General features: G+C 33.4%; 3 protein-coding genes across 14 annotated transcripts in view; 1 reads left to right on the top strand and 2 right to left on the bottom strand.

Moving 5' to 3' along the window:
- Nucleotides 1-23,713, top strand: part of Magu (SPARC related modular calcium binding-like protein magu) — a 345,184-nt gene that overhangs the window by 157,302 nt on the left and 164,169 nt on the right. The window lies entirely within an intron of this gene.
- LOC145966293 (uncharacterized) lies at nt 1,892-5,408 on the bottom strand. Its single transcript, XM_083090290.1, has 4 exons — nt 4,639-5,408; nt 3,640-4,209; nt 3,416-3,594; nt 1,892-3,330 (listed from the first exon to the last, which is right to left on the bottom strand). The coding sequence occupies exons 1-4, from the start codon at nt 5,406-5,408 to the stop codon at nt 1,904-1,906; spliced, it is 2,946 nt and encodes a 981-aa protein (XP_082946416.1). The 3' UTR covers nt 1,892-1,903.
- LOC145966569 (uncharacterized) lies at nt 10,573-17,891 on the bottom strand. 7 transcript variants are annotated; one of them, XM_083090745.1, is made up of 7 exons: nt 16,678-17,891; nt 13,594-13,774; nt 12,488-12,808; nt 12,305-12,394; nt 11,952-12,160; nt 11,703-11,866; nt 10,573-10,937 (listed from the first exon to the last, which is right to left on the bottom strand). In XM_083090745.1, the coding sequence occupies exons 3-7, from the start codon at nt 12,789-12,791 to the stop codon at nt 10,916-10,918; spliced, it is 789 nt and encodes a 262-aa protein (XP_082946871.1). In that variant the 5' UTR covers nt 12,792-12,808; nt 13,594-13,774; nt 16,678-17,891; the 3' UTR covers nt 10,573-10,915. The 7 variants fall into 7 exon arrangements, with proteins under 7 accessions (XP_082946871.1, XP_082946865.1, XP_082946866.1 ...); XM_083090739.1 differs by having other exon boundaries at nt 11,707-11,866; XM_083090740.1 differs by having other exon boundaries at nt 11,707-11,866; nt 13,594-13,771.

Raw genomic sequence — 23,713 nt, 5'->3', positions numbered from 1 at the left:
ATTCTAAGAAGAACTATAACGCAAATGATTGCCTTTGGCTAATAGCTTTGGTTGCGACTTTGTAAGAGATGTCTAAATTAAATATTTTAAATGCATAAACTCAAACATATACGAGACTTTAAAACAAAACAAATTAATGCACTTTGAGTGATGTTGAAAATATATAAATACTGGTTACATTTAAATTGTATACAGCCTTGTCTTTTCACACAGTTTTTTCGCTTACAGTTTTCTCTTGCACGGGTAACGGACATAATTTTGTGAAGGTGCGACGAATGACGCCTGAAGAAGTGCGTATTGACGCAACACTCGCTATGCCATCAGTGCCGGCATATGTGCTTTCAATTCTTCCTAATTTCCATTTAGACGGTGGAAGATTGTCTTCCTTGATTAAGACGAGTGCATCTTGTGACAGGGTGGGAAATGGAGATCGCCACTTGGTTCGCTGCTGAAGCTCCGATATGTATTCCTTGTTCCATCGCTCCCACAAGTTTTGTTGAATTTGCTGCAATCTTTGCAAAATAGATAAGCGAGATTCCCTTATATGTTGTAAACTCGGATCAATAACGGAGTCGAATCGCCGACCAATGAGAAAATGAGCGGGGGTTAAAGGAGAAAAATCATTTGGATCAGAGGAAAGAGGAGTTAATGGACGAGAGTTTAAGATAGCTTCAATTTGAACGAGTAGAGTGTAAAATTCCTCGAATGTTAATAATGCGTTAGCAGCGACTCTCTTTAAATGATGTTTAACGGATTTTACTCCTGCTTCCCATAAGCCACCGAAATGAGGCGAATAGGCTGGAATAAAATTCCAAGAAATGTTCTGTTCTGCCATCGCCTCATTTATGACGTTTGCTTCTTTGTTCAAAAATTTACTTAACTCTTTGAGAGCATTGTTTCCACCAACAAAATTTTTACCATTGTCGGAATAAATTTGTGCCGGTTTTCCTCTGCGCGACACGAAACGCCTCAACGTTGCTAAAAATGCTTCCGCTGTTAAATCTGAAACGAGCTCAAGGTGCATGGCTTTAGTAGCAAAACAAATGAATAAGCAAATGTAGCATTTTGATATCTTACAACTTCTTCCTTTGCGATCCTTTATTTGAAAAGGTTCTGCTAGTTGACGCCTGTGGTTTCAAAAGGAAACGTAGCTGTGACTCTCGTGGAAGGGAGATGACCCATGATATGCTGCATTGGTTTAGGATTAGCGCGAAAACAATATGTACAAGCTTTGACGATTTTACGAGCTAAATTTCTGCCTCTTAGAGGCCAAAATCTTTCCCAAATGGACGCTAAAAGTGATTGGGGACCTAAATGTAATAATGTCTTATGCTGTTCAGAAAATAAATGCTCCGTGAATATGTGATTTCCAGGTAAGAGAACCGGATGCCTCTTGTCATTTTTGAATTCTGAATTTCCCAATCGCCCTCCCACTCTTATGATGCCGTTTTCGTCAAGGAATGGGTTTAATGAAGCTATTGGCATTTTCGTCAGGCTGATACCCTGCTGCAGCATTGCTATTTCCTTGCCAAATTTTGAGCTCTGCACGTGTTTTATCAGAAACATCATCGCTGTTTTACGATGTTGGATAATTGATGGTTCCGCTTCTTCGTTTCTTGATCTCAGCTTATTTATGAATTGCACACAATATGCAAGTACTCTCACTACTTTGGAAAGACTGGAGTGACGCAAAAGAAGCCCATCTAGGAAGCTATTCTGTAAATTTGCTACTGCCAAAACAAGTTTCGCTGACGGAGTGTTTATTTCACATGATAATCGATCAGGCCAATGTCTAGAATCGCCTTTCGCCTTTCGCCTAGAAAAAGGCAGGTCCGTGCCACCAAAGTACAGACGAGCTCAATTCTTGAGGATGTACTCCGCGGGAAAGTAAATCAGCAGGATTCTAATCCGTGGGCACATGACGCCATACTCTGCCATTACTCAATTCTTGTATGCGCGCCACACGATTAGATTCAAAGACTGGAAGGCCGCTCGGCTGAGCGTGTAACCAACCCAGGACTATAGTAGAGTCACTCCAATAAGTGACAGAATCAATATTAGTATCCAAAGCGTCTTCAACCGTTGAAATCAATTTAGCTAGCATCAACGCAGCACAGAGTTCCAGGCGAGGAATCGTTTGAGTCTTCAAGGGCGCGACTTTAGTCTTGGCGCATAATAAGTTACTGTGAATTTTTGTTTCTTTGTCCACGGTACGGATGTAGACACAAGCTCCGTAGGCGTTTTTAGACGCGTCAGCGAATCCATGTATTTGCACTTCCACTTTATTAGATGCTACGGCTTGCCTTGGAATCGTGAAATTGTTGAGCGATTTAAGTTGATTGTAGTACTGCGTCCATTTACAATGCAGACTTGACGGTAGGCTTTCATCCCAAGTTAATTTTTCCAACCATAGATTCTGAATTAGGATTTTTGCTATTATAGTACAGGGTGCCAAAAGCCCTAAAGGATCAAAGATTATTGATGCTATAGAAAGTATGCTGCGCTTTGTAACTCGCTTGTTGCTTGGCAGATCTACACTATACGTTAGCATGTCATCCTTGACTCGCCAAATTAAGCCTAGCGTTCGCTTGTTGCTATCTTTATTCAACTGTATTTCGCATTGCTCACTGCTTATGCCCATGAATTTTTCTCGAAATTCGCTGTTGTTTGAATTCCATTTGCGCAGCTCAAAACATCCCTTAGACAAAACGCTGCTTATCCTCTCGGCGGCTAAAGTTATTTCATGTATTGTTTCTCCTCCGGACAGGAGATCATCGACATAGAAGTCTTTTTTAATAATCTTAGCAATATGAGGATTGTCTCTCTCACACTCGATTGCCAGTTGCTCCAAACATCTAATTGCAAGGAAGGATGCTGCTGTTGTGCCATAAGTTATAGTGTGCAGCTCGAATGTTTTAATCTGCTGCTCCGGCCGTTCTCGCCATAATATTCGTTGTAGTGCTCTTTGTTCAGGAGACACTAAAACCTGCCGATACATTTTTGCTATGTCTGCCGATATCACGTATGTGTGCTTTCGGAATCGTAGAAGAATCGAAAATAGATCACTTTGTATGACCGGACCAGTCATTTGTAAATCATTAAATGATAAGCCACTCGATGTTGAAGCTGAGGCGTCAAATACCACTCTGAGCTTAGTGGTCTCGCTGTCTGAGCGAATTACGCAATGATGAGGCATGTAGTATGAATATGGTTGTTCTTTATTGTCCGATATTCCTTGCATATGACCCAATTCCTCATATTCTTTTAGAAAGGCCGAATACTCCCTGTGCAGATTCTTGTTCTGTCTCTCAGCCTGTTTCCTTGAATCTCCTAAAACAGAAGGTTTTTGTTTTAATGGTAATTTGACGATGAATCTACCGTTCTCATTGCGCTTTGTGTTTGCTACAAAATGTACCTCGCACGCCTCTTCTTCCGTTGATAAGCTTCTTTTCTTCGAAATTTCTTCGATTTCCCAGAATTTGATTAATTGCTTTTCCAAACTGGCAGTGCTTGATAAATAACACTTCACGTGTTGTGGCGCTGGAGCGGCCATTGGTCCTCCCACGACCCAGCCGAGTTTGGTCTTCTGCATAACTAATTTGTTGTCAAGCTTTGGCCTACACACAACAGATCCCAAACCATTCTGCGCCAATAAGCATGTCAATTCGTGCTGGAATATTAAATGATGGATCTGCTAGCTTGATATGCGAAGGAATCCCCATGGATTTTAAACTAAACGCTGAGCTTGGCATAAGATCTTCTGTGATTTGAGGGACGATTAGACATTGAATTTTAAATCTGTATCCATTTTGCTTCGACGCGATCTCCACCTCGCAACGTCCATTCACATTCGGACCAAGTTGCCCAAGCACTCCTATTTGCATGTTGACAGAGAATTGCTTCAATTTTAGTTTTTTGTATAGACTTTGAGTTATAAAATTTGATTGTGAGCATGAATCAAGGAAGGCTCGTGCTTCCTTCTTTAATCCGTTTTTTCCTGATACATCTATCAGTGCTGTGGACAGAACGACGCTAGTTTCCTTGCGCAAATCACTGGAGCCAGTTGAACACATTGCTGCTGTGATTGTACCTTGTGCATTGCTTTGATCAGTGGTAGCCTTAGCTCTGTCAAAATGCAGTAGAGTATTATGTTTTGCGCCGCATACCTTGCGCGAACCGAAACTGCAATTCTTTGCAAAATGTCCGGGTCTGAGACAATTTATACAGAGATTGAGCGCCTTTAATTTCTTACCTCTGTTTTGGATGTCTAACTTTAAAATGCTTCACATGCCTGAATATGGTGCCCTTCCTTGCACAATGCGCAAGTTATCTTTTCTGCGTGGAAAGCCTTGGTCTTCTCTGGATAGCTGCGTTTGGCTTTATTTTTGTTTGCTTCCTTGACATCTCGAGCACTTAGCGTTTGCAAGAGCGATGCCCGAGCTCGCAGACATTTAGTTAAATCGCTTAATTTTGGTTTGTCTGGACCAAGAGCTCTTTTCTTTTCCCACTCTCTAGCAGATGCGGCATTTAACTTTGAAACAATTATATATATTAGCAACGAATCCCAATGGCTCGATAGGCTCGTTCAACTTTTTTAATGCGCGTGTATGCTTTGTAACGCTATCTAATAATTCTCACATTTGCTCCGCGGATTCATTTACCAACGCTTTTAATTTGAATATAGAGTCAATGTGATTTTGTATTAACAATTTTGGATTGTCATATCTGTTATGAAGCGAACGCCATGCTTCCTCATAATTGTCTTCGGAGAATTCGTACTCATTTATCGTTTCAAATGCCCCACCTTCTAATAAAGCTTGCAAATAGTGAAATTTTTGTACGCTAGCTATATTCGGATTATTGTGAATTAAGGATTTGTACGTGTCTCGAAATTTTAACCACTCAGATAAGTCTCCCTTAAATTTTGGCAGCTCTATCACGGGTAATCTCACACCTACCGGGTTGCTTGTAATGAACTCAGAAGGCACCGCGTGACTCAATGTACTTTGCATTTTAACCTGACTCGGCCCTGCTTGATCCGTTTGCACGGTTGCCTGATGCGCTACTTCGACCTGTTCATTTGTTTGTAATTGCACCGTTCCTCGGCGCAGCAATTTACTAGCCGACGCTAATGCTTGATAATAATTGTTTTCAAAGGATTCCCTAGCCTCTATATTAGCAGCTACATCCTCAGGAAGCTTCTCGATAGCCTCCTGAATTTCTTCAAATTCACTAAGCGTATCCTTTACTCTAGAAACTCTCTGCTTTAATTGCTCCTGCGCTTCGTCATTTAGAGCTTGAGTCTCGTTAGGATTATCCTGTGCTGTGTGCGCTAAGAAATTTTTAAACGCGGTTATGCGCGACTTTAATGTGCCACGTTTTCTGTTCAACGCTTGTAATTCGGCCATTTTTATTTAAGACGCGACTCGATTGCAACTTGAGGCAAGAAATAAAATATTGTAACAATTCTAAACTCTCACTTACAGGATAAAATGGAACGAGTGAAAATAGGATCGCTCATAACTCACGCGACCGCCGTCCCCGGAAAAACTGCTTCGCCGCTTGCTGTCCCTTTCTGTGGTTTGTGTATCGCCGTCTTTGTTCCACAATCGCAATTTATCCGTTGCTGCTTTTCTTTGTTGGGCTGCCTTGTACTGAAGATGGCGACTTTCCGTTGCGTTTCAACAATGCCTTGATGGCCTCGCCTTGACTGCATTCAGCGATTTATTTGCTATCGCCGACACTTTTGCCTCACTTTTAAGGCTATTCTGACTTGTGCTTGTTCGATGCAAACGAGAAGCGGTCGCTCTTTGTCGTCGACCGGCACTGTACTTGCTTTTCTCGATCGGCCGATAATTTCAACGTCAAACGCCTCAGACTGCTTTTCTTGGCACTTGCTTGGCCTTTTCCTGAAGCGTTATCCGGCTCGAAGGATCAATATGTTATAGATTACGCTGGGTTTCACGTATGAATTTTAACAAAAACGAAGGCGAATGTGCTCGTAGGAACTTTACTTTTTCTCTCTGGTGTTGTTCTAGAAGAACGCGCGTGGCGCTGTCAGCGCATACATGTAGCGCCGTGTGCGAGAACGCGGGCCCATGTAGTCAACAATATTCGAGCGCGGGCCCGGCTGGTCAACTTAAATAATTACTTAACAGTCCTTTTGGAACAATGTTAGGAATAACTAGAACAATCTATAGCGATAAAAAAATGTTTGATTTGTAAAAAATGGGGGGCCAGCTAAAAAAATCATTTTCTTCGTTTTATTAGAGAATTGGTTTGAATAAAATAACAGTACTTTGGAACAATGTAGTATATATCTAGAACAATCTGGAACTTTCAAAATTATAATTTTCAAAAAAAGGGGGGCTAACTTCACGCACTCAAACATATTTTATAAATTTCCAAAACGTATTCAATTAAAAAATAGACTTATCGCTTTTTAAATATAGTTCTTTCTTATTTTTTGGGGATATATAAAATATATTTGCCAAGGAGTTACAATTTAAAAATGGATATATTTATACATGCACTTTAAAGTCTATTATATTATAATTATATTATGCATATATTTATATGCATTTCAAATTATATATAATTTCATATGCATATATAAGCATATATTTTTATGTGCAAATTCTATTATAATGAAATATCCATATATAAAGAGTGTCATATTTTGAACTTCTGAGTTTGTTTTCTAATAGAACTCATAACTTTTAAAAAATTGCCAATTTATTTATTGCAACGTAAAGTAATGACATGGAAATTATAAGTTCAAAATAAAATATCTGCCAAATTTCCTCTGACTTTTCTTGCAAATAGTCACTTTTTGGTGAAAATTTTAATTACATTTTTGCATAATCGTGGCTCAATTTCAGCAATAATTTCAGCAATTTCAGGAATAACTCGATGTTATTCTTGAGTTCGTTGATCGACTGCGAATTGCTTGCATAGATTCTGTCTTTTACAAAACCTCAAAAGAAAAAATCTAAAGGCACAATCTTACTGGCCAATTAATTACTATTTTAAAAAATGATACAGTCAGAAAATTTTGTCCGCAATAAAACCATTATTTCTTTTACCGTGTGACACGTAGCACACTTGCAAATGCATATTTCTGAAAGGACATGCCGTCAAGATCTATATGATCTCCAATTTGAGCTATAAAAAGTTTGTTGTCATTTTGCAATAGCGTTCGCCAGTGACAATCGAATTGTATTTGTAACAAAATGCGAATTTTTGTAATAAGTTTACACGATTTTTATTTTTAACAGTCTTTAGTTATGAAACGCTACATGACTAAATTTCCATATCTTTAGATCTAGATGATAGAAATCATTCTAGACAATTCGAAAATGGTGCAAAATTCAAATTTCTAAGTTCTAAATGGGACATTTCGTTTATAAATATATTTCATGAATTCCTAAATCAAAAAAGAATATTTGTAAGATGGACTTATTGCATTTTATGTCTATGCATCTCTCTCAGAAACGTATTGAGATATTCTTATGAAAAAGGGATTGCAATTCCTATATAAAAAATTTAAAATTTTATAGGTTTGTTATTAAAAATTGTATTTTATGTAAAAATAAGCAGGGTTAGGAAGTAACTCGTTTCTTGTAACGAAGTTATAGTTATAGTTACTTTTTTTCGGTAACTTTAACTTAACTCGTTCCTTTTTTTCAATTTGTAACTGTAACTTAACTCAGTTACATATTTTCGGTAACTAGTAACTAATTTAATAATTACTTTAATAGTTACTTTATATATATATATATATATATATATATATATATATATAATAAAAATATAGTATATAAAGATATATTATATAAAGATATAAAATATATAATATATAAAGATTTAAAAAAAATATATATATATGTATATATATTTTAAATCTTTGTAAATCGTATTGGACCGCCTTGCACTTGCGCATAAACGCTTTTATCGATACTTTATGATCCAATGCATATGCTCCCATTTTTAATAAAAATTTTAAACATATTGAACATATCATTTAACATATCTTAGTATTTCATGATATGTGTTACATATGTATTAATCATTATAATATGTAGAGTATTTCATGTATGTTATAAATATTTAAAAAACTAACTAAAAAAATATAGTAATAAATATTTGTAATTTGGATTATTCGTGATGTATATATATACACATATATAAAAAATATAGTAAAAAAGTAAAGATTAATTATATACATATACTATCTATCTTAAAATAATGAAATTATAAAAGCGATGCAATAAAATTATATTTTTTATAAGTTTTCTTTTACATTAAATAAAAATTTTTGTTTTTATTCAGCTGTTTTTAAATTAAAATAAAATATATATTTCTCTCTTTAAAATGAATGCCATTCTAAAATTCCCTATAATTTGCAAGAATTAAATTAATACTTTATAAGATTGTCATTAAATTTTTATTACTGCGTGCAGATTTAATATTTTTATTTCCATTCCAAGGAAGTAACTACAAAGTAACGACTCGTTACTTTTTAAGTAACTGTAACTGTAACGCGTTACTTTACAGAATCGGTAACTTGTAACTGTAACTAATTACATTTTTTACTAAAAAAACTGTAACTGTAACTAATTACTTTTATAAAGTAACTTTCCCAACTCTGAAAATAAGTTTTGATATTTATTGGTTTTCCTCTTTTGAACTAACATATAAGTGATGTTTTTAAACTTATCTTAAAAAACTTAAAAGTTCAAAGTATATACAGAGTGTTCCCGGTATTTCGGTACAAAGTAAAGCCATAAGTAGATCTCGTTAAACTGAATTAAAAAGTTTATTATTTCTCTTATTATTTTGTAAAAACCGCGCGGCGGCGAAGGAGGTTTCACTGTATCTTGATGGCGGCGTGTGGTTTTAGCCACGCGCATTGACCGATCTTTTTTAATTAATATCTCGAAATTTTACGTGGTTTTTGTAAAATAATAAAAGACTTTTTAGTTCAGTTTAACGAAATCTACTTATGGCTTTATTTTGTTCTGAGATACCGAGAATACCCTATAGATTTGAGTTTTTAAATAGCTTCTAATTCTGCTGTTAAATTACATTCAATATTTTTATTGTTAAGGGATGAGAAGGCTTCACTCATCACTTCTACAAAAAAAAATTAAATTCTTATTTTGAATAATAAACTAAAAAATTTTAATTTGTGGAATTCGAAAATTTGTGAACAGTTCCTAATTTTAAAATATTTAATTTTTTATTTTGCTGTAGTAGAAAGAGCGGGGAGAGGATCAATTGGACAAAGTGATTAAATTCTGTGAGTTAGAAAAGACCAAAAACAATAGATCAATGCCCTACCAATCCTTAAGTTCATGTGATCAAATTGAAGGTTTATTTAATTTATAATTTTGATGTTTAAGAAGATTTGTTACAACTTTCATTATGTAAAGTGCTTAGAATGTAACGTATATATGTGCGCACGCATACATATGTGTATGTACATATACAGGGTAATTCTAAACAAACATTTGGCTTTAAAATATCGAATTCTTGAGTGAATTATAAGACGATTTTTCCTTTTGCAAAATTTTGTCTGGAGCTTAGTTTTTAAACTATAAGGGAAAATAGTTAACTAATTACGGAACGAGTACAAGAGATAGGCAGGAACGGCGCGCACCGATAAGCACAACGCCGTAGAGTGACCACATCCCCCAAGATCCCTCTAGTAAATATTAATATCCCCACTGTGCCAATAACAGTGGCGGATGGACCTTAAACCCATACAGAACCGCAAGATAGCAACAACATTGCAGCAACATTTTTCTGCAAGATTGCAACATTGCAGAAACATTGCAAAATGTTGCTGCAACGTTGTTATGATATTGCAGCAACATTAAAATGTCCTACAGAAATATTGCAACATAATATTGCAGCAATATAGCAAATATAATATATATATATATATAATAATACTTTATATATATATTTATCGGCATAATTTAATATATGAAAAAGGTAATAAGAAAAATTAGGCCTATAAGAGTTAGATGCAAGGATCTAAGTATGTATAGATTTTCTGTATTATAATAATAATGAAATTATAAAATGTAACTTTTTGGTGCACATTCGACTCTCTTTATTAGTGACAGAGAGTTCATTGAAGAGAATCGAATGTGCATCAAAAAGTTTGCATTTTATAATTTCGTTATTATTATAATACAGAAAATCTGTATACATACTGGATCCTGCACCTGGGTTTTATATAAGCCTAATTTCTTATTATTTTTTGATTGAATGTCATCATAGAGTTTACACATTTATTTAATTTTAACATGTAAAGTTAAACTATTTTAAAACTTATAGATTTCGAAATTTTAGAATAGTATAAAATTTTATCATTAAAGCTATATTGTTTGACCTATACATTGTTGTAAATATATAAATATTATATTAAAAAATCTGAATAATATTAATATGTAATAATAAATAATAGTCTGATTAAATATATATATATATATGTATATTTATTTATTTATAAAAATACGTATAATATAGTATATTACATATATACTTTTAATAAATTATATGTGTATACAACAAAAAATAAATGTCTATCTTTGACTGAACTATACGTGTATATTACGTATATATATTTAATAAAATATATAATAAACTATATGCATACATAATACAAAAATAAAGTGTCTATCTTTGGCTGAACTATATAAAATAATAAAATAATAGATACGACAAAATAAAATAATGACAAAATAATAATTACGAATATATGTATGAAAAAAGGACATTGCACATGTTGGATAATTTTTATTTATCCGAATCCTTTTCTTCATTTTTTTGCCTTAGTATTCGTATAGAAGCTTGCGCAAGCCACTTGGATACATATTCCCCAAATTCGTTTTCTGTTATTTCTTTATATAATGTACGAACAGCTTCTGAAATATACCCAAATATTCAATATATGTTTTAAATATTAATCAAAGTATATATAGAGTTCTAAATAAAATAATATGTGTAAATAACTCGTAAACAGTACATGTAGAGAAAATATCAGAGGGAGTCGATTGTGTATCTCTAAATGAGGTAAAAATTACAAAAGTAAGAAAATTCACTAGAATATTTACGATTTCATTTATTGAAATCTAGTAAATCTGTTCACTTTTGTAATTTTTACTTCGCTTCAAGATGCACAATCGAGATATATAACAATACATAATATTATAATATTAAAGTGCTTTTTGATTATTTGAAAGTCAACTTTGATGATTTTTTTCCAACATAAATAAATTCCTCAAGTTATTTTGCATATAAGAGAATTGAGGTAACAAATAATCATTTTAATCTTTACATTAATATAGCTATCTTATGTTTCTCTCAAAATCTCAAAAGTTTAATTTTAATAATCGTTTCTTAACGACTGTTTACGAATTATTGATGTGTATATTATTTTATTCGGAACTCTTGTATTTATGTTTTTATGTTTGTATATGTTATCATCAGCTATATCTCGTTTACTTTTTCATATCTTTCAACAAAAAATTTTAATTATCAACTTTTATAAAAAAAAATATAAACTTCAAATGTGTTCTGAACAGTATACTTTTTACTAAAATTAAATCGGGTTTTTTAGAAAAAATATCCAAAAAAGCATATATTTTTAACTTTCCTAAATAGCCTTTAAGAATAAAATTAAAAAATACTTGCGTATAATCACTCTTGAAAGTCTTAAATCTTTGAAACACTGTTTATTTCTCTTTCCATTCCAACTGAAATGTGTAATTAAATTATCCGTTATTGCCTTTTTCAATATATTTCGTATCATACTATGAGCATTATTTCCACCAACAAGTTGAAAGATCTTAAGCTGAAATAAATTGCCACATTAATAAATACTACTTACAAAGAGAGATATATTCCATAATAAAATTTGATAACTTTTATATACATACTACATCTTCCTTAAATCTCATCTCTTGCAATTGTTCTTCAAACAATGTTAATTCTGATAATGTGCATATTGGGAATTGTATGTTTTCTTGTATAATGGAAGATTGATTTTGATATTGTATTTTTTCTTGAAATATTTCTAATTTATTTTCAATAGTATCCAATTTGTATAATATTCTGTTTAATTTTCCTAACATTAATTTCTTAAATTCTGTCATAAATTAATATTATTTAATTAATAGTTAGAAATATCATTATTGTGTTTACTATTATACATATATATCATGCAATAAATATATTGTGTATTTTTACATATGAAATATATAAAGAATTATAAATATTTTAAAACTTATACCATGAGTATATAGATTTTCATTTTCTTTATGTAAAGTAGAATTTTTTACAAAAGGCACATTATCTGTAACAGTTTCGTTAGCACTAATATCTGAAAGATAATTGAAAAGTAAGTATTAGTATTTTCTCTTCAATATCGATAATATAAGATAATGTTAATAAATTGTAATTATATAATGATCACCGTTTCTATTTTCTGCATTAAACGATGTGTTTTCACATAATATATTTCTTGTAAGTTGTCTAGATGTATTCTGTAGCCCTTTGTCGGATGACACAAAATTTTGTTTCTGTGGTAAAGCAGGCAGAATTTTTTCTCGGGTAACATTATTTTCTTTATATAAATGTAAATCTTCTTCTTCTTCAGAAAAAGACATATATTTTTTAGCTTTCAAACGCCTTCTCTTCTTTTCTTTTTCTTTTAATTCGTTTGACGATATATTTGTTTCAATATTTGATGTATCTTCTGCTAAAATTAATTTTTGCATACCCTCTTCATAAGTATCTAAATAATTTAAAGAATAAAAGTGTTAAAAAAATATAAAAATTATTAATAATATAAATACATAAAAAATTTGTTTTATGTTATTTAAATACAATAGAACAATAAGGCTCTAGATAATATAAGATACAATTAAAACGGACAAATGAGAGCTGGGTGCGCTGGTTGGAAGACGTCAGTTAAAAAATTTTTATTGAAAAAAGAAAGAAGTGTTGTTGCTTCTCTGCGCTCCAACTACCGTGCGTTGGTTCTTATGTCATTTTTTTTTAATTTTTTGATAACGAGCCAAATCTCTAATTATTAAAAAATAAATAAAAATAATTAAATAATATATAAAATAATATATAAAAAATTTTTATAAACTTCTTGTGTTCGATGTAATATATTTATTTTAATCTGCATACATTTTGGTCCTTGGATTGGACCATTTTCATGTAAAATTAAAAATTAAGAGAAATTAAAAGCTGAGCGTGTCGAACGAGCCGCAATTGTCGGATGATTACTAATGAATCATCAGTGCGATTCGGTCAACATGTTCAGTCTTTAATTTGTCGTCATTTATAATTTTGCACTTAAGATGGTCCAATTCCAAGGACCGAAAAGTCTACAGATTAAAATAAATGTTACATCGAATAAAATGTTTATAAAAATTTTTTAACTGACGCCTTCTATCCAGTGCATCCGACTCTCCCTTGTTAGTTTTAGCTTTATCTCTCTCTCTCTCTCTCTCTCTCTTACTTTATATTATTTATTTACTTGCAATGCCAAAAACTTTCTTTTGATAGTACCTCCCAATCTGACTTTTCTCTTGGCATCTCTCTTGTTATGATTGCTTTATTAATACGAAATTTTGTCTTGAAATGACTAGGCCAAATACTTGATAATGTATCTGCGTTGAACCATGTGGCAGGTATTAACTGCAGACCATCATTAAATTCCGCAATAATATATTTCTCGTTATCCATTCTTCTATCGCACAATGTATCAAATTATATAGAAATTATATTTTATATCTTATTATAGAAATATGTATATTATATAACGCACAAAATTATGTTTCATTATTAAGTGGGAAAATAGCAAAAGTATTTTTTGTATCATTCCCATATGGAATTTTCCATGCCTTACACAAAACATCCGTAAATGGCCAAGAATAAAGGTTATTATTACATACTGTCATCACTTTAATATTAAAATCGCTGGATATATTGGCATGGTAGTTTATATAAATTTCTTACATAATTTAATTTTGTACCAATAAGACAAATTTCTTTATCTTTTTTTTGTATAATATTCAGAATTAAAATGCAAGTACCATTTCTTAGTAGACAGCAATTATTAGAAGAACTTCTACAATTAATAGTAAATTTTCCATTCGATATTATGAGATACTGAGATTCAACGTCAACATTATTAGGTATTGGACCATTTTTGTGCAAATTTTTACATGAATATGTTTTATTATTATTATCATGTTCTGCAAATAAGGAATTACAATTTTCAATCTCATTATACCTTCTGATCAATTGTTGTAATGGCTTTTCATTTTTCCGTAATCGTCTCTTTATAAATGTCATATAATTCTCAAAACGATATGCACTAAAATTATCAAGTGGACCATACAGTCTTACGTCAGAACATATATGTAAAAGATTATGTACATTATGTGATATATAATGTTTACCGTATAATATTTCAAATGATTCAACAAAATGATGAAGTAAAGCTTCTGCAAAATTTATTAATTCTTCTTGACATAAATTTCGACGCGTAAGAATTGTTATAGCTGCATGTAACGTGAGGAAATGAATATATATTTTTTCTTGTAATATATTTCTCAATACAACAGGACCTGTATATAATAAAAAATTTCTGAAATGAATTCTATAGCTTTCCATTGCTTAACATCTCTTATTGATCTGGGTCTTCTAACAAAATCAATCGGTGTAGTATTCCTGAGTAAAATCAGTAAATGTGATATTTTATTAATAGATCTTACACTTAAACGTACAGAAAGTGGGCCTTTCATCCAAAGTAGTATCATTTTTTTCATAACTCCTAAACATATCAAGTGCATATAATCTAATGGAGTATTAGTTAAAGGTAGAAATTTGGGAACATTATTTAAAATGGAAAAACTAACTTGAAAATCTTTATAAGCATTAATTGCAAATAACTCACTTGTTCTTAAAGAATATTTTTTTTTCATATGGAAAGCAGATTCTACCATTTACATATTTGCCTTTAATTAAACATTTAGTACAACTATTAAACCCGGTATGACCTTTTATACATAATACAAAAGATTTAGCAGGTGCATCGCATATTAAAGCATATAATGAAATTATAATTACGTTTCCATTATAAATATAACCATTATTAATTAAATCAATTAAATCGTTAACTAAAGGTTGTAGAAAAACATTAGAGTTACTAGGTTTTTTATATCCAAAATATGCACTAATAAGATATACTGTCATATTTACAGTATTTGAGCATAAAATAGTCCAAAAGGATGCTTGTGATGATTTTGCTAGTGGCAGACCGTCAATATTTATTATTAAGTTAAGACATTTATCATTATTTTTTAATAGCATCTTTTTAATAATATTGTGCAAGCCAAAATAAAAGTATTCCCCTTCATCTACTTTTAATATATTCGTTTGTCTTGGAGTTTGTAATAAAGTTCGTGTATCTAAAGGTATGTTATAAAATATATGTTGACTCAAAATTTTCAACAATGCATTAGATGCATTATGGGGAATATTATATGATACAACCCATGCAGCTATATCATTTCTTAATTTATTTTCATTGTTATCATCATTCTCATCTATTTCTTTTATAGACTTATGATTTTCAGTTATAGAATTAATTAGAAAATCATCACAGTTATTATTGTTCTTTTGAATATTATAATCATAACACTTGTCATAATCTCCTGAAGTTGTAGTATCAATATGTACTGTATTATTACTATGTGCATTGCAAATATCGACCTTAGCAGCAGTTTTATTATGTACATCTATGGTAAATGAAAAGTATGTTTAGAAAAAGTGTTGACAGTATGATAATCTAAAATTGGTTCTGAACAGCCAGCGAGATCTATTTCTGTATTATTAGTAATAATCCGTCTACTATGACGTTTGGAAACAAATCTTTTGTGTGCATTATACATATTTCTTAAGAAGTATAATATTTAATTATTATTATAATATATCATACACTGAAACAAAATGTATTTCATTAATATTTGAAGAATATTCACAAAGGATATACACATGTAGATCTGTAATATATATATATATATATATATATATATATATAAATACATATATAAATATATATATACAAATAATTATTTTACATATATATAATGTATATTTAGCTCTCAATTATATAAAGAAAGTTCTTTATAATACTATATGTGAAATGTGTAATATCTGGACCGTGTACATATATAGTTTTAGTAGTAGTAATATTAAATTATATATATTAAAATATTATATATTAAAAGAGCGAGAAGAGAGACAGTATCCCAAACACAAGTAAACAGCAATATAATATTAATGGTATGATTTCCCATTCAATAATGTAAGTATACAACATAATATATCATAACATCTTGTACGTAACAAATTATTGAATGAAAATTATGTTACGTTGTTGTTACTTTGTATATAGGTATATAATAAAGAGCTATTGCGATAAAGTGAGAAGAATATGGACCAAAGTTTCTATGTGAAATTCAGTGAAAGCTAAAGTTTATAGGTTATATTACACTGATGTCCTTATATAATCATAAAACATACATATATATTATTAAATATATAATTAAATTTTCTTATAAATATAATAATGCATTTACATACCTCCTGCGTCTTTTTTTCTTCCTTTTTCTTGCACTCTTTGTTTTCTTCACACGTGTTTCACTGGTTTCACTTTGCGAGGCAAAGATGCGCGGCAATCAGTGCTCTCACAATCATATGAACGCGCATGCGCGGTCTTTTGCGCTCTCACTGAAGTATTATCGAGTAAAAAGAGATATTGTATAACTTCTTCTAAAAACTGCTTATAAATATATATAAAAGTTTGAAAAAATTAATTGTTAGTATAAATATATATAGAAAAATATTTTAAAATATTGCTGTAACATTGCTAAAGTAATATTGTAAAATAATATCTTTGCAATATTGTTGCAACATTACACTGCAATATGCAATGTTGCAATGTTGCAGCAACATTGCTGCAAGTATTTGTGCTGTATGGGAATAGGGCCGTAGCAAGCCTCCAGAAAAGATAAGGATGTATATGGGAGAAGGTCGGACGTGTCTATGCGCCCATTTGATTAACGAGCGACAGAATCCATCCGTGACAACGGCATCGATGCATATCTCCTGTGGAGACAGCATTCACATACTTTTCAGCTCAACGAATAATTGTTAGAAAACAATATTCGCGAATTAGAAAAATATGTGAGATGCAAGTGGCTGGATCGGAAATCGAATCCGAGTCTTTCGCTTTCCGGGCAACTGCTCTAAACCACTGAGCTATCCAGATCTCACACCTAATGCTGCTTTTTAACACAGTAATATGCGACTCTAGAGCAATGTTGGTATCGCTCGATGGATGCAATACCGATTGCCATGGAGGATCCCTGAAAGGTCGCTCGCTGATCAAATAAATGCCGGTGGAGGTATTCGCATGCTGACTTCCGACTAGCCTTCCGTCGAGAGAGAAAGAATTAACGTGCATGTGTGTACACGCGTGCGTATACATTCTTTCTCTCTCTCTCTCTCTCTCTCTCTCTCTCTTTCTCTCCCCCACACACACGCGCGAGCGCACACACACACATACACAAACACTGATTGCTACACTCATCGCGTATAGCAATCAGCTAATCGTGGCGAGCGCCCCACGTAATCGCCTATATCGGACGGTGAATTGCGCCGTCCCTGCCTACCTCTCGTACTCGTTCCGTAATTATCTTCCCTTATAGTTTAAAAACTAAGCTCCGGGCAAAATTTTGTAAAAGGAAAAATCGTCTTACAATGGGAGGGCGCGACCTTTGGAACACCGATTTGAAAAAAATTTTAACTATGTATATTACTCGATTAAAGAAGTATTTGAGGAAAGCGACAGGACGCAACGCTCAGCCGTTTTTGAAAAAAAACCAACTTAAAAATATGCTGTATCTTGTATATCAGTGAATTTAGACCGATCATCGAGTAAGCGGCGCTAAAGCTCGAGACTATTTCGCTGCTGGTCACATGTTCGATCCCGGTCTGTGGTAGTTTCTTTTTTCATTCTTTTTAACGCGAAACCTGCAATATTTTTATAAAATAAAGTTAATTTAATAAATAATTTTATTTTTTTGCTTTTATTTTGCATTACGAAAGGCAATTTAATTTATTTATGATACATCGTTAATTTATATTCAATTTCATAAAATCTTACAATTTTACATCCTGCTCGATATTAACAAAAAAAAAATTAAATAATTACGCTACTTATTAAATAATCATAATTTAATACGAAAAATATTTTTCCCAATTTTACATTAAATTATAATTATATTTAAATAGTGATAATAAATTGCCTTTCGTAATGAAAAATAAAATCAAAAAATTAAAATTATTTATTAAATTAACTTTATTTTATAAAAATATTGCAGGTTTCGCGTTAAAAAAAATGAAAACAGAAACTACCATAGGCCGGGATCGAACATGTGACCAGCAGCGAAGTAGTTTCGGGTTTTAGCGCCCGAGCTACGCCGCTTATTCGATGATCGGTCTAAATTCACCGGTATACAAAATACGGTATATTTTTAAGTTGGTTTTTTTTCAAAAACGGCTGAGCGTTGCGTCCTCTCGCTTTCCTCAAATACTTCTTTAGTCGAGTACTATACACAGTTAAAATTTTTATCAAATCGGTGTTCCGAAGGTCGCGCCCTCCCCTTGTTAGAATTCACTCAAGAATTTGATATTTTAAAGAGAAATGTTTGTTTAGAATCATCCTGTATGTACACAGAGAGTGTTTCCTTTAATTAGAGCACTCAGAATATCTCTATTGGCTTTGACGATGCAAAATAGGTCAAAAGATGAAAATTGTTCGATTCAAAGAGACTAATATTCTGGTAAGCAATATTGGTGAAACTGCATATTAGTGACGACTTTATCAATTTCGATCACCTTGACATGTGTTATCACATGTCCCTAAATGACATTCAAAAGATTTTAGTCGCTCGTTATTTATAACAAAGTTATAAATATTTAAAGATAGTGACTAACCGATGGCATAATAGTAGTGTAAACCTCGTTTTGCGTGGAATACTAAAAATCTATATGAAATTATACAATAATAGATTGTATAGTTTCACCCAAAATTCACGGGAACATTGAACTTATTTTGTAAATAACTTTGTAATAAACAATGAGCGACGGCTAAAATTTTTTGCAAATTAATCAGGAATATGTCCTTGACATCATATATCAAGGTCATCGAAATTAGTGAGGTCATCGCTAATATGCAGTTTTACCGCAATATTTTTTAATGTTACTTTTTATAAGATTTCAAGATCAACGTTTTTTTAAAATGAGGTGACATTGACATGTAATGTAGCTTATAAAAAAACATTCATTACATAGAACATGTTGAAAATGACTTTAAGTCACAAAAAAATTACATTTACTAAAAGAAATTGGGTAAAGGTTGGGTTATCGTTATACAATAAATACAATTTCTGGTAAAGGTTGATATTAGGGGACTCACCTCCGATGAGCTTCACCTTGACATATGTTATCAAGGTCACTGTCCTGAGTAACATGCAAAAGATTTTAGCCGCTCGTTGTTTATTAAAAAGTTATAAACAAATGAAAATTTAGGAACTTCACATAATTTTCGGACACTATGTACAATAACAGACCTCTATATGTTATTAAGATCACCATTCTGACATGCAAAAGATTTGTATCCCATTAACAATAATAATGCTGAATAAATACATATTTATTAATAATATATTCACAATAATATGTTCATTAGCGAGTACATTGATTATAATAGAAATGTACAATAACTTAGCTGTTATATAAAAAAATAATTATTTTAAATACATTTAATACAATTAAAAAATATCACAAATGTATGTATACACACACACACACACACACGCGGGAAGTGTAAGGGGAGCCTTCGGCCCTCCTCCCACAACCACCCCGCCGGTAGGAGACGCATTGCGAAGAGTTCAATCACAATGGATATATGCTGTAAGTTGTAAAGCGAGGTCCACCTTGCCTACCGGCGGGGTAGTTGCGGGAGGGGGGGCCGAAGGCCCCCTACACCCCCCGCGCGCGCGTGTGTGTGTACACATACATTTGTGATATTTTTTAATTGTATTCAATTGTATCAAATTCTATTTAAATTGTTTACCTTTTTTTATTTACCTTTAATTAACCTTTTTTTGCGTTTTTCTTTACGTTTATTCACGTTTATAACTTTCAACGCGATAAGAGATCTGTTATTGTACATGGTGTCCGAAAATTATGTAAAATTTGTAAAACTTCTTTTGTTTATAACTTTTTAATAAACAACGAGCGACGGCTAAAATCTTTTGCATGATACTTAGGACAGTGACCTTGATAACATATGTCAAGGTGAAGCTGATCGAAGGTGAGTCCCCTAATATCAACCTTTACCAGAAATTGTATTTATTGTATAACGATGCGTCCTAAAAAGCTCATCGTTTCGTTTTTCTGGCCGTCCACCAGCCGGAAGCTGCCATCCGACGATCACCGGTCAGGCAGGGGCGCGGTGCGCTCACAATTTTTAAACTACCAACATTTTTCTTCGGCCGAACATCGCCGAGAACCATTGAAAGGCCCTGATACGCCGGGTTTGCGCCAACGCGGGCGATCAACCCTGGTATAAAAAGGGTTCATGACAGTTTAAGAGGAAGAATCTTGTACGGATTTTCGTAGAGATCAGATCTGCTCCAGCTCCCGCTTGTATAGCGCAGAAAAATCCGTCCGAATCCAGATCCATAGACACGTGCAAGACAGCGAATGAAGGGAAACTCTGCCTATCTCGAGTGTTTTTGACTGTTGCAAGCGTGCTCCAATCTAATCACGAACCGTTGACCTTTTTTTTTTTTTGATGTCGGTGGAGAAATCCTTTATGGATACCCGCCCTACCCCGGGGAGGGAGGGCGGGTTATGTGGGACTCCCAGTCCGAAAGACTTGTTTACCCACTAAAACTCCACCGGATGCCTACTCAGGTGTTTGGGGGGAGGACCGGGCTCGCCTAAGGCATTCCATCCGGACGTCCTCTCTCACCCATCCGACCTAACCTTGTGGGCGGACCCCGTTCAGCATGATAGCATACTGGGCCGGGGTCCGCTCATGCCACCACTTGCGCAGCGGCCCCTACTCTAGTTGTGGCGCGGAGGGGCATCACCTCCACGCCACGCCCTCCTCGGGGTTTCCGGGGGGCGGGGTCGGGGCTCGAGTCTCCCGCTCAAGCCCCGGGGTGGGCCCCTCTCCCTTCCCGGGAAGGGTTGGAATTCGGGCTGCACCCCGGGGCTCTTTCTTTGGTGTCCCTCCAGGGGACGAACCGTTGACCTGGACCAGAGGGTCACTCTGGTTCCGTCGAATGTTCTCGGCCAGACGGCATATTACGCATCCGACCACCTAAAAAATATCAAAATTATCCCGGGGAGAGAGAGCCACCTCCATCAAGCGTTCTCATCGATACTCTGTTCCTCGCGCAACCATTCCCTCGCGTACCTACTTCCTTACGCGGACACTGTTCACGCAAACGATATAACTAGAGACCGAATCGCGGAAAACATTAAAAACGATACCCGCGACGACCAAACCATTTTCTAAGCATAGCGTTCATTGTCAAACACTGTAATTATATCGTGCGCTAATTCGAGCGAAATTAGTTATTGCCGAATAGACAGTTCGATACCTATGCGAGAATTAAAGACCCGGCCAGCTGATCGCCGAGGCCGCGCGCCGTAATAAAAACTGCGCCCAAACAACGTGCAAAAACTCTACAAACCGTCTCGCGACCGAATCTCGCGCGACATATAACAGACCAGTCTCTTTTGTAATCACGTCTAAATATCGAACGCTAATTACGCATTCACACACGCACCCACACACACATACACGGGACATATAACACATAAACAACTGTACATCTGACACATATAATAAACACTCATACATTAAAACGGAACTTCAGCGTACTTTTTTCTCTCTTTTACTCCTGTAAATTCTGATTTCCGACGAGCTGTCCGTCTACAGCTCCGACCGAATTCACCGCGTAAAAAAACGAGACGTTACAATTGTATATTTTAATACAAGAATAAGCTATTTTTACAGAAAATATTCAAAACTACTTCCACTTTCGATAAATAAATGATTGTTTCATATTTTCGAAAAATTCCGGTATGATTATGGTGCATGTATGCTAAATTCTGTCTTGCATGTTTCCTGGTGTTATGAGGATTTTGCGATTCCATCCAGAAGAATAAGATCCGGTGATCGAGCTGGCCAACAAATTTTTTGTAAAACATACAATAAATATAGTTTCTTTAAACAACTTTAGAATAAGACACCAAGGTCGAATTATCTTGACCTTGTGTACATATTGTGTACATATGTTATCATGATCTTGAATGATCTTCAAAAGGTTCTAGTCATCTCTTATCATTTATTAAAAAATTATAAGCAAAAAAGTTTCCAATTATACGTAATTTTTAGACACCATATACAATAATAAATCTCGTTTCTTACTAACTGCAGAGATGGTATGGAATGGATCTCGCTTCGCATGAATAGTTGCAAATCTATATCGAACCGTACAATAATAGATCTTGTTTCGCACTGACAACAGGGACGATGTGAAATGGACCTCGTTCCGCATGGATTTAAATTCATGTGGAACTTGCAGTGCGAAACGAAATCTATTTTTGTATGATTCCACCATGGATTGCAATTTTCCACGCGACTCGAGATTTCATCTTAAGATTTCATCGCCCTGTGCTTTCAGTGCAAGAAATGAGATATTATTATACATGATATCTAAAAATTACGTATAATTTGTGAAACTTTTTTGCTTATAATTTTTTAACGAACAACGAGAGATGACTGAAACTTTTTGTGTATTATTCAGAGTCATAACCTTGGCAACATATGTTGAAGTCAAGGCGATTCGTTTTATTCTAAAGTTTTACTAAAAGGAACAGTATTTATTGTATGCTTTAGTATAAAGAATTTGTTGACCAACTCGATCTTATGCTTCTTAATTTTCTTTTGTGTAGACATCTAAAATATGAAGTTTATCGCGATATCCTCACATCCTGTATCGTAATCATATCGAAAGGACTCCGCACATTTTATATGAAAAAAGTAGTTTCATGTGGTTTTTTAAACTTTAATACCACCCACTTCAAATTATTGTTTTATTATCTTTTATACTTTTTGAACTTTGTGCCTGAGGAAACTTTTTATCCTAACAGCACCACCTAAACTACAACATATTTCAATTTCAGCCAATTTGCTCGAAGCCACTTTTTGCATAAAATGTGCGGAGTCCTTTCTCGAAGGTATGAAACAATCATTTATATATCGAATTCAAAACTGTATGAAAGTTAATGATGATCATTTTGAACACCTTCTGTAAGAAAGGGTATATCTTTGTATTAAAATATACAGGGTGTCATGAAAGTGATCATAATTTTAAAAAATTAAGGTAGATTGGCTCAAAGTTAGAAGAAACGTCTTGTACAGTTATGCAATGTTCGCAATAATTAACGAGAAATAAATTAAAGAAAATTGGCCAATGCGCGTGGCTAGAAGTGCGTGGCGGTGAAGGCGGCCTCATTGTAACATAATGGC

This window comes from Camponotus vicinus, unplaced genomic scaffold, assembly GCF_025532165.1.
Source record: "Camponotus vicinus isolate PSW18456_S1 unplaced genomic scaffold, iyCamVici1.0 SCAF_2, whole genome shotgun sequence".
In the NCBI taxonomy this organism is placed as follows: Eukaryota; Metazoa; Arthropoda; class Insecta; order Hymenoptera; family Formicidae; genus Camponotus; species Camponotus vicinus.
Note: the sequence above shows the minus strand (reverse complement) of the source record. Positions and strands in the feature narration are given on the sequence as shown.